The 13,663-nt window shown below is 49.5% G+C and overlaps 4 protein-coding genes across 4 annotated transcripts; 1 reads left to right on the top strand and 3 right to left on the bottom strand.

Moving 5' to 3' along the window:
- Positions 1-1,362: 1,362 nt before the first annotated feature.
- BO83DRAFT_363321 (glycosyltransferase family 2 protein) lies at positions 1,363-3,872 on the bottom strand (the record flags this gene model as incomplete). Its single annotated transcript, XM_025529566.1, has 4 exons — positions 1,363-1,695; positions 1,757-1,948; positions 2,024-2,921; positions 2,989-3,872. 4 exons carry the CDS (start codon positions 3,870-3,872, stop codon positions 1,363-1,365), a joined length of 2,307 nt encoding a protein of 768 aa, XP_025387066.1.
- Positions 3,873-7,713: 3,841 nt separating this feature from the next.
- BO83DRAFT_340373 (class I SAM-dependent methyltransferase) lies at positions 7,714-8,765 on the bottom strand. The gene has a single exon (XM_025528578.1). The coding sequence runs from the start codon at positions 8,587-8,589 to the stop codon at positions 7,759-7,761; it is 831 nt and encodes a 276-aa protein (XP_025387065.1). The 5' UTR covers positions 8,590-8,765; the 3' UTR covers positions 7,714-7,758.
- Positions 8,766-9,059: 294 nt separating this feature from the next.
- On the bottom strand, positions 9,060-10,928 carry BO83DRAFT_363313 (putative proline permease; the record flags this gene model as incomplete). Its single annotated transcript, XM_025529565.1, has 2 exons — positions 9,060-10,526; positions 10,573-10,928. The coding sequence occupies 2 exons, from the start codon at positions 10,926-10,928 to the stop codon at positions 9,221-9,223; spliced, it is 1,662 nt and encodes a 553-aa protein (XP_025387064.1). The 3' UTR covers positions 9,060-9,220.
- A 955-nt stretch (positions 10,929-11,883) lies between these two features.
- Positions 11,884-12,852, top strand: BO83DRAFT_447509 (rhamnogalacturonan acetylesterase; the record flags this gene model as incomplete). Its single annotated transcript, XM_025536647.1, has 1 exon — positions 11,884-12,852. The coding sequence occupies exon 1, from the start codon at positions 12,073-12,075 to the stop codon at positions 12,850-12,852; it is 780 nt and encodes a 259-aa protein (XP_025387063.1). The 5' UTR covers positions 11,884-12,072.
- Between the last annotated feature and the right edge of the window lie 811 nt (positions 12,853-13,663).

The following is a 13,663-nucleotide window of genomic DNA, read 5'->3' as shown; positions in this document are numbered from 1 at the left end:
TCTCGGAGCATATCCGATGACATGATTGAACAACAAATACTGCATCTGCATGTACCCCACCTGCTGTTCCTCTTCTGGTGTACACTGTCATGGCCTTCGCGCCTAAAAGTGTCCAGAACGATATACTAAAGATTAGCTTAACAGGGTAGCAAGGCGAAGTGTTGTGAGAACAGTATAACCGATTTGAGAGACCCTCGTCCCAGAAGGTCATCCATGCGCCCGCCGTTTGTTGCCGCTATCGCTATTCCTCAGAAGGGAGGAGCACATTGCAAGTCCATCCAAGAGCCAGTATAGAAATGGACTAGCATTATTGATCGCGATCAAGCCACTGCTAGAGATACATGGTATATATATCATACAGTGCCATGTCTCCAAGAAGATCAAAAGCCGAGGGTAAGCAACTCATCAAGAAATTAACCAACATGCAAATGATAAAAGACTCTCGCACATGACACAATGAAGGTAGAAAGGTCAAGTCTCTAGCCGGCTAGTTAGCTATCAAATCCACCGATCAACACCATCCCTACAGTCCCAAGATAACCACATACATACAAGCATAGCCACACACACACCAGCTTCACCCAAATCATGCATCATCACGACTCATGTCTAAAATCCTATTAGCTCAGGAAAAAAAAAAGGGGGAAAGAAAAAGAGAAAAAAGGTAAAGAGGCGAGAGAAAAACTCTGATTCGGAAATATTTGCGAGGGATGATCGTAGACCTAATTAGGACGTGGGCTGTGCAGGAATGTTAGGGTGCAACGTGTCAAAAAATGAGAAAAGCCACCCCCTCCTTCACAAGGGGATACAGATATGCCATATGCAAACTTTAAACAACGGTAAAACATTGAGGGCCTCATTGGTTCATTATAAATGACATTCCCTTTGATTCAGACATCCACTATGGTCGGGGGGTATTTTCCACAGAGGTATGCTCGGGGAATAAAGGAGCAAGAACTTGTCAAGCCGAAATTTGTGCGATGCGTATGTTGATGAATGAATAGTCGATCATGTAGTACAAGGAAGAATGTTCACAACACGTCCTGACAAAAGTACGGGACGCCCATCTTAAGTAGGAGTATACAATCCAATGGTTCTGTTCCCAGCTTCAATCTATTCAGATCGATGTATCTACACATTGGCAAGGCTTCAACAGAAGTAGCCACAGCCATCGCCACGGCGGCGCTCTCGTGCTGAAGATAGTTCAATAGCGGTGGGGTGTTGAAATTTAAGATTAGGGTTAACGAAAGGATGCAAGGCATCGCAGTGCTAAGAGACTAGTGCATCGAAGGCGTTGCGAACCTAGAAAGAGGGTTCAATGTTCTATCCACAGTAGTACATTAGGTTGCTTCCGCGTGAAGCTTATGTGTAGGGCTCAATTACAACATCCGTTACCTCCGGCTCTTCAGTGTGACTTTGTAGCGACCACCGGTTGCGAAGCGCAGCTAAGCCCGACCCATTGCTTATTCGGTTGCTCCGTCGCACGCCAACGGAGCGCACCGTCATGTTGCGTCCCAGCCCAGTGGAACCAGGGCCACGGTTCTGCGCACTCTCTTCCAGTTTCAGTACCAGTCCAACCGCTTTGTGGTCTTCCGTGAGCTTGGGCCGTCGCTTGGCAAAGTACCGGGCATATTTGTACAGTGACCAGTAATTGCTTCCGACGTTGATAATGGCGATCATGATCTTGTATGGCATCTGCGTTTTCAGATTAATCTCGAATCAGACCCGCAATATTTCATTGGGAGGCTCATCTTACATAGTAAAACAGGATAATTTTCAAGCTGATCCGCTCCTGCTTCAATCGCAGGTGAATCTCGTTGAAGACAATGGCGTTCAGTAGGTACAGCGCGAATGTAGCCATGATGAGAGAAATGCAAAACTTTGGGCGGACGACGAGGGATACTGGGAGGACGAACGGGGCTAGAATAGCAAGGACAGTCTCATACAACTGATGCACGTCAGGTCTCATCGTTGATCTCAGAACTCCTTGAGAGGAGTTCAGGGGAAGAGAGGGTGGACATACCTCCTGCAGTACGAATAGTTTCGTGCCGATTTCGTAAACTCCCAACTTCCACGATTTCACGAGGTAAGTTACATTGTACCGCAGGCCGTTGACAAGAAAGAAGTTCCACCGCATGAATCGCTGCTTGAAAACGGTCATCTCCCCAAATCCACCCCGTCTTTTCCCGGGAGCGAAGAGAAACGAAGGGGGTGCGTGGGTTTCCACAAACACAGAGCTGCACATCTGGATTCTTCCGCCGAGCCGTCGACAGCTATTGCCAAGGAACCAGTCTTCGCTGATGGAGAATCCGGGATGATCCTGAAGGGTGTCTCGGAGAAATGAGCGTTCCCAAAGAGAAATGGCCCCATGAGGAAATGTAGCGCTGCCGATGCGTCCAGCAAAGGTGCGCTGCAGCCCCGCCAGCTTGTACTCCAGATCCTGCGCTTGCTGGCAGTATGTCCCTGGAGAGGAGTCCGCAGCAACAGCCTTGATCGTGTAGCCGATACAGCGGACAGTGTCGCTAAGCCGGGACACTACGACGGGGAAGGTAGGCGGCAAGATGCAGTCGTCGTCGATAAGAAGAACATAGCGAAATTTCTTAGCAGCGTAACATCCAACGAATAAGGCGATGATCTTCGATCCGACTGGGCTCCAAATGTGATTAACTCCATAGGGGCGACAAACCTCCTCAGTATGGTCAATTGGTGTCAGGGCATCTCCATTGGCGATCACGAATATGTGTGATGGAGGGAAGATCTTCACGGCTGCCTCGAGGGTCCGGCCTAAAACCGACGCCGCTCTGTAGCAGGGAATGAGCAACGCAGTATCGGGGGCTGTCGGGCTGATGCGGCGGCTCTCATAGAACTCGTGATCCGGAGCGTCGTTCTCAAAGGTAGCGAGAAGTGGCGTGAACGAGTAACTAGGAAGATGCGAGCACGAAAAGATAAGCGACGTCTCTTCATGGCTTCGGATGGGCAGAAACCTACAAGACTGCCAGGCTGATGACAATGGCCCAGCCTCCCTGTAAGATGAACTTGTGGCGCATCAACCAGTACAGCCAGTAGATAGCACCTTTCCACAAAGGCATCCCCACCAGCACGAAATACACGAATGCGACATAGACCGTGTATGTGCCATATTCGATCACCAACTGGACCCAGTATCTGCGTTCGTGCTTAATGTTCACCAAAGTCGCCCGGTTGTAGAGGGTTCCCAAGCTGCTATCGCGGGCTCGACCCACCACACTGCGCAAAGACTGGCGAAAAGCTTTCGCGGGTTGACTGAAACTTCTCATTTCGATGGCAGGAGGGGGGTCCGGTCTAATGGAAGGCTGTTCGCTCACAGCCCGAACTACTCCTGCGCCGTCAGGAGCTGCGGAATTAGGGATGCAACCTTCGAGCTCCGCTGGATGCACTCCCTGGGGTCCATACGGCGTTTCCACTACCACCTGGTCCTCTAGAAGCGGGTATATTGTCCCTCTGCCCTCCTCCAAAGCCCCCGAGTGACTCGTTTGTCGCCGTCGGGCATCGCCTGGATTTACTCCAGTGGCCGGATAGCTGGCGCCAGGTTTTCTTCGCTTGATGACAGACACCTCCTCCGCTGGGTTTGAAGCAATCGGCTGTGGGGACCAGGGTTGCAGGGACGCCTGATTCCATAGCTGCCTGAGTGATGCGGCAGCTAGAAGAGACTCGGGAATAACAATTTCCTCTGTGAGGTGCTCATCGAATGGAGCAACTATGCTGCCTGATTGAGGCCACTCTGCAGGATCAGGGTCATGAGAACAAGCCTGGGGAGACCCCTGGCGTAGTTCCCAATAAGGGCCAGGGGTCTCTCCGGGGTCAGCATCCTCGGCAGCAGAGGGACTGTGCATGTAGGGTGGTTAGCCTATCGCTACCGCACTCCAGACCGGGCTTATGACCTGTCACTGGGTGCGCGGTTTGGGCCGTCCGCCTTTATCTATATAATGAATTTTGTCGACGATCGGTCGTCACGGAATGTCTGCAGGTCGAATTCAATGCGTGTCTCTTTGATGGTGGTTACACAGGTCGAGGCCTGAAAGCCTCTTATCGAACGAGTCATGACATCTACGCGATGGCATTATTGTTCCTTAACTACCCCATAGGCAATAAACACTGCCTTCACAACGTCTAGCGGAGATCCGAGTCAGCGCCATCCAGTTAAAGCATAGCTGGCTTGAAGTATGCTACGCTCCTTGCGCACGGACCGAGGATCTGGGATCAGCCTTGGTTGTTGCCTTTATTTTAATCCTACCTTATCTGATATTAGTCAATACGCAGTCGTGTTGGTTTGGATTCCCATGATCCGAACCCTAGAAGAAAGGTGAAAGCTCTTCGCTGCAACTGAGCCGATCAGGATGATCATTTCGCTTCCACGGACAAGGACAGGGGCGCTCCCGCTGCCTCTTTGGTAAGTCTTGTCCTCCCAGCTGGTCCTGTGGAGCTAACCAACAGCTTCACGTCTATTCCTTCAGGCCGCTAGCTGAATTGGTGGGGATCTTTGCCGCCCGCACCTGGCGTCACGGCATCCCCATCGGCGGCAAGGGGTAAACAGGGAGATCGGCGTTCCGAGACGCTGGTTTGCTGGGGCTTGCGACAGGACCAGACACTGACTCGATTCACAGGCACAGTGGGATGGGGTCGAAGGGAGATGATTGGGAGACCGGGAAAGATGGTTTCATCTGGTGGACGGATAATAAACCCGCCCACATTACTGGGCCGCATACCAGGAAATGGGATCCGGTATTTTGCCCTTCATCCATCAGCATCTCGCTGTGGCTGTAATTCCGCGGATCATCCACCACCACAGATGATCACTCCTAATGATCCAGGCAGTTCTATGCTCATACGGGGAACGAGTTCCGCCAACCAGAGTGGGCTGTCTGTAGGAGCTCCAAAAGCCACGGCCTGCCATTGCTCCGTGGGCTTGTCCATTAATGAGGTCAGCTGAGCCCATGTTTTAAGGAAGAGGGTTTGAATCCATCCGTTATGGGCGAGGCAGCCGAGTATGGAAACATATCAATATCACTAACCTGTGCCTGCCTTTACATGGGATCATGTTGTGTAACCGGTCGAGTTGGATATTTGAGTTTAAACAGTTCATGTGTGAGATCATCCAGATGCCAGTGATCTAGTGGGCTCCGATCACTGTTTGTTTACCCGGTCCTATTTCCCAGGTTTGAAGGGCCGGCTGCATCGCACGGCCCGTGCATTCCTGCTGGTACATCTCATGTTCACGGGCAGCCGCACCACCGTTAACGCGCTTTCATCACTGGCAATGTTCATGATAGGATGAAGATCTCCAGAGGGTACAATCCAGAACAGGTTGCCATCCTGCAAGGGACTGCCGCAGAGGAGGCTTCATGGTCGGGCTGGTATTGATGCGACGAGACCGAAATACAGACTCAGCAAGCGATGACAAATAAGAATCAAGAATATAATAGAAGTAGAAAATCAACATAGTAGCAAGCTTAAGAAGGGATAGAACCTCATCAGGTAAGCAATAGGAGGACTCATTTCTCTAAAGCAGCATACCAGGGATACCTCAATAACAGTGTCCCAGTATCATTTAATTGGGGCCCAATCATAATGACGGGAAACATTACCCCTTAAGCCGCCAGACCAATCATGCTCTCTGTGGTCGGGTACAATATTCCAGAACTGCTACACTCGAAGTTAAGGGACGGCTGATGCCGCTCCTCCCCTATAGTCGAGCTTGGCAGGGACGTCTCTAGTGCGCATGGAAAATACTGATAGTAAGAGAGCTGAGCACCGTCCGAACAAGGCAACAGCCATAATACTCATTGTCGAGGAAACCACGATTCTGCTCTAGTGGGACATGACTTCGGGATAAGCACACCACGTCTCTAGTACTTTCATGCGTCCAGACTTTTCATATGGTGTAGATTCTTCTGAATACCGACTCAATCAACGATTAGGACCTGAGTCGCAGCTGTAGGCATATTTGTGGCTCTTCATTATGACATGCACTGTTCCAGTTATACGTCGCGGTTGTATTTTCCGGCACAGGGTGAAAAACTCTACTTACGTTGTGGCGCGATGGCCTTGTGAGGTACTCGCAATGTTGCTAACCCTAAGATGTGCATTCTCCAACTCTTGAAGCTATTTCGTGTGGCATTGAGACACCTGCCTTACGGGTTGCCGTCCTCGTGTAAGAACCCTATGGTTAATGAACACAGTAGACTAATCATTTGACATGGCATCGTGTAACAACCTTCGACTATGACAGCAGCGATGTACTACTATAGAGCCAGTCTTTCCATGGTTCGGCAGGTGTCAGACTCTTCCGGATTCGAAGAGAAAGCAAGGAGTATCCGTTGCGGGCCCATGTCTCACCCGCTGATTACAAGTATGCCGCCCAACTCCACGGCATAGTTCACAAGTTTCCCATAAGGTTGCCCCATTCTTTGTGTATATCATATTCATTGTTGAGAAGTCTGCCAGAGTCGTAATTGAGCTTTGTATCAAGCAGCAAAAATTCATTTTCATCCGCGGGCGTTGTGTCTTTGGAACTAATTGTTGCCGTGGAGACTGCTTGACTCAGTGAGTCCGAAACATGATTCAGTGTCCAGAGGTCAAAGCGCGCCTGGTGCGAGATGTCATTTTTGTGAGCCTGTACATAGCCAGCTCATTCTCAAAGGATCCATAATGTGACCTTAGAGCAATAGCATTAGGACAACCAAAGAATGCAAAGAGTGCAGTTGGAATGCATCATATCTGACGGGTCCAGCTGGGCTGGAGACGTACCCTTAAAGAAATTAGGAGAAGGTGAAAGAATTGACAATGGTCATACCATTCGGAACCAAATCGCTCGGTCAGGAGCCTGTAACATCGATATCAATCGCGTCTTTCAGTAATTGCAATGGTGGTATGTCGACCGACGACGCCCCTGAAGTAAATAATATTAGAGTCAGACCGGTTCGAATTGTGAATTTCGTTGCTGATCCAGCAAACGTGCACACAGATAAGGAGACACGAAGAAGACAACGAGATCAGGTGCTATGCCCTTAGATGGCCAAACATCAACATTCACAAACTATGCACCTGTAAACTTAGGTACCTCCCAATGCCCGCTATTTTTGAACTGTCGGCTACGGTAGGTCGGGAAAAGCGGTGTATCGTGCCTAGAAATTCTGTCTATGCTTCTAGATTTATCAATGAAGAGTAGTACGAAGCTGTTGATACATGTGTTCTATCATTGAGCTTCGCTAGTAATGTTTGAATGCGGTGTTATACACAGGTTCACCAATATATACTACTAGTAGTCTTGGTAGAAAGTAAGTTCGACACATAGTATGTATGCGAGTGTCGTCCTATTCGCACTTTGAGAGTAATTCAATCCGAGTAGATCAAGGGGAACATGATTCTCTTTTTCGATTGTGTATGAGACCATCTATCTACGGTTACTTTGCATAGGTACAAAAAGAGAGGAGGCCCATTATCTACCAACCAAGGTTATTGTGTTGGATCGGATACTTGCTGAGTATTCGAGGCCTGGAAGACACTCATCTAAGCCCTTCAAACTCCATAGTAAGTATGTCAGCTCCCTGAAGTGGGTAGAGACAGTCCTGGTGTCACAATAATTCTGTCACCCCCTCCTGCCCAAAATGTTTCAGAGCCCTTGCCCGCGGACATGTGCTATCGCACTGCCAGACCCAGTCTCCAGTGTGTGGCCTCCAACAAAAATACCCTAATATTGAATCATTACAATAGAAGTCTCTACGACCTATACGCGACAGCCATATACATCTTCGCCTCATCGACCAACACCCCCTTCGCACCCGCTTCTACAACAAACCTCTCGACAAATAACCTCTTTGCCTCACTCCTGACCCTCGAATCACCAAAATTTCGGAACATGGGACTAGAAACAGCCTTCCCAAAAACATCCTCCGCATCAGAAGCATTATAAACACGATCCTGGAACGACTCCGTCAAGAAAACTGTCTTGACAACCAATCCAGCGCCCTCAAGAAGCTCCCTTAAAGACCATTCCCCCTGTACCCAACTCTCATCCCACACAAGCTGCACCCCCAAATCACCACTAATCTTCTTGAAAATTCTACTAGGAACATGAACATCCCTCGCCGCCACATCCGTCACGATCCTCCCACCAGGCTTCAACCACTGCATCCAACCCTTAACTGCTCTGCCAGGATTAGGCAACAACACCAACGCCGCTGCACAAGTAATGAGATCGAAGCCCTCCTGTCCGCGCGGAAGAAGTTTCTCCAGTCCAATACCCGATAAATCAGAGATATCATGTTGGAGAAAACTGACGTCCGAACCGGTCTGCTGGGCTTTGTGACGAGCCACGTCCAGCATGCCAGGACTGATATCAATCCCAACAACAAGGCCGAATTTTCCGACTGCTTGTCTCGCGAGGAAGGATACAAGACCTGTGCCGCAGGCGAGGTCAAGAACAGATTCGCCTTCTCGGGGGGTAGCGGTGCGGATGTACGCTTCTGCTAGGGCGCCGTGGTGGGAGGTGTCGTAGTTGGTGCTGCGTTCATCGTAGATGGATTGAACGATGGAGGCTTGTGAGGGCATGGTGAAACTAAATATCAGGAGGTAAATAACTTCTAAAAATGTCTTGGTTGGAGAAAGATAAAATTGAGAGTCAGATCTTCTCTCATGATGATGCGGTTGAATTTTATATAAATGTAGTACTCTCGCTGAGACCCGGTGACCGCGCCTGTAAGGTTCCACGTTGACGTAGATGCGTTTGAATTGGTAAGCGTCTCAGATCATCAATTCTGATGGCTTATCTAGTATTTGAACTTTGCTTTAGGTAGCCTCTCATGGTTGTGATTGGTAGATTGAGGTCCAGTCGCCTTGATGCTACATCATCCTCGGAACATACTACTCCGGACAACCTTTGTAAGCCCGAGTCTTCACCTCTTTTCTCCAAATGTTTATACCTCAGATTTGGTATCCACTTTTAAGAAAACCTAAAATACAATAGATATTTCATAATAATCATTCTCGTCACTGAACATATCAACGCCCTCGTGTCTCGCTTCGCAGTGGTCTCTAGGATATGGTGGAAGAACAATCAGCCGAAGTCAACCAGTGCCTCAACCTCCAAGCACTAGTCCTATCCTATCATTTGTTCGAGTGTTACAGCCAATATCCCCAGATAAATACCTCTCAGATACTGCCATCTATCTATTTACCTAACTTACCACATCTTCTCCCACCACCTCCTCACCCAATGCATCCTAGCCAACTCCGCCCTCCTTCTCTCCAAGAACCCCCCATCCTCCCAAACCCGACACTCATCATCCACCTCAGCCTTCCCAGAGAGTATATCAGCCTTTGCCGGATCCACCAACTCGGTACCCTGATAGACTTTCCAAAAAACAAACATGACCGCCCAAAACGCCACGCCGAAGTACGAAGTCACGAATCCCTCTACACTGAACGGGACGAATACCGTGAACCCATTGAACAGCGTCACCGAGCATCCGATGATCAATGCCACGATAGCCGCGTACGGCTGACACGGCGATGCCCAGGGAAGGAACGTCTTGCGGTCGATGCCCTGTGCCTTGAGGGCACGGTACCAGGCTAGGAAGACGCAGACCATGCCGGTGTAGGTAAGGATAAAGGCGGTGGTGGTGAGATCGACGAACCAGTAGAAGACCGTTACCGCAGAGGTATCAGCGACGAGGAAGGTGATACAGGAGAGGAGGGAGACGACAAGGACGCAGTTGATTGGAACTCCGGCGGAGGTGCATTTCAGGAGAAAGGCAGGGGCTTGGTGATCGCGTGCGAGGGAGTAGAGTGTGCGGCTAGAGCCGTAAAGGTAGGCGTTTCCGCAGGACCAGCCGGCTAGGAGGATGAGGAAGTTGATGAAGCCGGGGAGGCCGTGGATGCCGAGGTTCTGGATGCCAATCACCCATGGTGAGGCGGCGGATCCGGCAGCTGATGATTCGATGGCGCTGATGAGACGCGGGTCATTTGGGGAACAGATGATGCTCACAGCGAGGACACCAATAACGTAGAAGCCGACGATGCGGTAGAATGTCATTTTGACGACGCGGGGTATCGTGAAGCGTGGGTTCTCGATCTCGCCGGCTGCCAGGGCCGGGAGGTCGGGTCCGGCGACGGAGAAAGCGGCGTAGATGACGACGGAGAACCAGCCCAGGAAGCGGCCGGTGCTGCCAGTGGTGTAGTACTCGTACATGACGCCGTGCGTCCAGTTGCGGAAGCCGTAGATGTCGTGGTGGGGATTGCCGCCCAGCATGGTGATGAAGGTCAAAAGGACGAGGCCGATAAGAAGGAGGATCTTGGTGGAGGCCATGATGAATTCGGTCTCGCCATAGTATTTGACGGCGACGATATTTAGGAGGAAGCACACGACCATTGCCATAGCAACCCATACGGCTGGGTTGACGCTGGTGTTCCAGTACTGCATGACTGTTGCCACTGCTGAATATTCGGTGCAGAGGAGCATGAGTCCGCCGTAGAAGTATACCCAGCCCCTACAGATGTCAGTACAAGATCCTACGATGAGTTGGGACTCCGTACATTGCAAATCCGAATGCTGGGTCGATGTACCGTGCTGCCAACTCGAATATTGATCCCCGGATTGGCAAGTAGGCGCACATCTCACCCACGCAAAGGTTCGTGGGCCAGATGAACAGTAAACCATAGAAGAGATATCCCAAGAACAGGGACAAAGGCCCTGCATCACGGAGGTAAGAGCCGATGCCGACAAATAAGCCCGTTCCAATGGATCCTCCAATAGCCATTAGCTGCACATGGCGCGATGAAAGCCCACGCTTGGTTTGGTGGTATTCAATGACAGTTCCATTTTCGGTGTGAGAGAGACTATCGTCTCCAGACTCTCTGGATATGCTAGCTACCGAGGTTGACTTTCCCATGGCTGACTGTGGCAGAAATGTGGATGTGGACGGCGAGGCCATCCATTATAAACTCTAACGTTTGTCTGCATTGACGGCAGGGATTGATAAGTATAGCTTGACTTGCAGATGGAGATAATGCAAAGTTGCAGCGAAGAAGTATGGGGAAGCATACTGGGTGATGCCATTCGTGGAGGAGCAGGACACGGATCGCGATAAGAGGCTGGATTATCGGACGATCAATCAGAAAGACAGCCGATGTTATCAGAGTTATCACGTTGCCGAAAGAGGGAGGAGATGGCGATGCCAATCTCGCCAAGTGATAAGCTCACGCGCCATCGTTTCCGTCTTTATCTGTATTTGAGTTATGATTGCTTTTACTCTGTGATTAAGAACTGGCGATTTCAGCCAGCTTCAAAAGATTGCAAGAAAGCAGGTGTGACAGACTCGATCCACGCACACAGCACAATTCCACTAAAATGGATGAAGATTCAACAAAAAGGAGTCCTAACATCGTCTTAACCATGAGGTGCGACATTTTCCTACTGAAGTCGCGAGCCTCCAGTGGTTCACGATCCTGACAGACGAAACTCATATTTATATATGCTTTGTCTGCTGGTTGTCAGGTGGATATGGTCAGCTTGAATGATTTCAAGCCAATGAAAACCAGGTTGGTCAGTATTACTACATATCCTTCAACTTGGCCTATATTCACTTGCTCACAATTCTTCAGAGCTTCCCCCCCGTTTACCCCGGATTATCCTCGCTCGGGCTTGGGAGGCGGCTGTGACTTCCCCTCTTTTCGTCGGGATTTGATTCCAGCGCCATGCCTGTGGCTTCGGAGTCGCGGTGCAAAGCATACCGACTTGCATACTGACTCGATGGTGCAAACACTTGGCTTGCCCTACTCATTCTTGCATTGGCTCTCTTTGTCCAATGACAAAACCCCGAATGTATCATTGCCCACGACCAACGAAACGCGGTGAGATCTGCATATTTGCATCGGCCCTGTACGCAGGTCTTGGCTTTGCTATTTTTCCTGTTGGTGGAATTGTTTACATTCCATTTGCTCGAATGCCGGGTACTATGCAATATAAAGCAGCTGGTGGTGTCTTGCCCATAATGACCTACGCCGGTTCACAGACAAGAATCCCCAGCAGTCACTATGAAGCTCTCTCTCCTTTCCGTATTCTTGACCTCCGCTCTCGCCCTTCCATCACCCCTCTCATCGAGAAATGATATACCTCCATTCTTCCTCCTAGCTGGCGACAGCACCACCGCCGTCCAATCCAGCGGTGGAGGCGGCTGGGGCGATGGCTTCATCAACACGACACTTCATGACGGAGCGAAAGGTATAAACTACGGCCACAACGGAGCCACAACCGTCAGTTTCCGATCCGGAGGTGACTGGGCCACTGTCCTCTCTAAAGTGGAAGAATACAAGTCCGACTACCGAGCTTTTGTGACCATCCAATTTGGCCACAACGACCAGAAGGCCTCCGCGAACATCTCTATAGCTGAATACACCAGTAATCTGGAGCAATTCGCAAAAGATGTCAAGAATGCAGGAGGCACACCTATCCTGGTGACGCCCTTGTCTCGTCGCAACTATGATAATTCTACTGGGACGCCTCTCGTAATTGAGAATTTGGCGGACCAGCGAGCGGCGACTATTGAAGCGGCGAAGAATACCGACACGTCTTATATCGATTTGAACAAGGCCAGTACGGACTACTTGAATAGTATTGGGCCGGCAGATGCGTATACGTACAACTTGGCGTCGGATGATTATACACATTTGAACGACGAGGGGAGCATAGTGTTTGGGGGAATGGTGGCTTCGTTGATTGATCAAGTTTTTGCAGAGCTGAAGGATGATGGCTATGTTAAGGTGAATGCGAAGCTTCTGACTGCGTTGGAGGAGGAAGAGTACTATTGGCCTTGATCGCTGGTTTCGATGAGATTTGAATGGACATATGTTGCCTTTATACCGTTTTTTGATATATGTGCAATGGCTAGTGGATGTCATTTATCAAGCAAGAAAAGACATATTTCACATCCCAAGTTTGGGAGTTCTCAGCACAACATATCTGTGTTCATCATATGCAAACTTGTTTTAAGAGCCATCGTTCTAGGTCTTTTCGACCATGCTGCTCTGTTGATCTAAACCGCTCTGTAGATACATTGCATCAATCCCCTATGCTCTGGCCTTCAAACAACAAGTCTGTGTCCCAGCCAAACGTTCGTGCATCCATATGTGTCATCCAATGCCGAATGAAACTATTCTATGTCCCGAATAACCTCCGATAATCTGCTCCATTGACTCAGCTTAGCAGGATAGCACCATCCAGTGTAACATTCTTGATCACGGCTCAAAGATATAGGCGTCTGACTGTGGAAATTCTATAGAATATGAGTATATCATGGTCGTCGGACCTCCCAGCGACCCTTGAGGTAGCTATATAACCTTGAGTATTGGGCCACCTAGCATTGTATCTGTTGATAACAGCAGTTCCTGCACTGTTTATGTACTCAGGGGATATTCTACCACTACAATATGAATCTTTGGGTTTGAGGCAGTCGCATCATTGTTTAACATTGGTCTTGGAGACGTTGCACATAAGATCCTCTACATGCAATGTTAAGGTAGTTTCATGCATTGAATTATGCAAAGATAGTTTATGCCAATGCGTAATATCTCACAGATTAGAAGTGGACACGAGTATCCCTGTTCTATATCTTTGTCTATATAATAG

This window comes from Aspergillus eucalypticola, assembly GCF_003184535.1.
Source record: "Aspergillus eucalypticola CBS 122712 chromosome Unknown BO83scaffold_16, whole genome shotgun sequence".
In the NCBI taxonomy this organism is placed as follows: Eukaryota; Fungi; Ascomycota; class Eurotiomycetes; order Eurotiales; family Aspergillaceae; genus Aspergillus; species Aspergillus eucalypticola.
This window is presented reverse-complemented; position numbering and strand designations above follow the sequence as displayed.

Bases quoted from the DNA above. Each gene is read 5' to 3' on its own strand.
- BO83DRAFT_340373 (XM_025528578.1), bottom strand. From the start codon at position 8,589: ATGCCCTCACAAGCCTCCATCGTTCAATCCATCTACGATGAACGCAGC.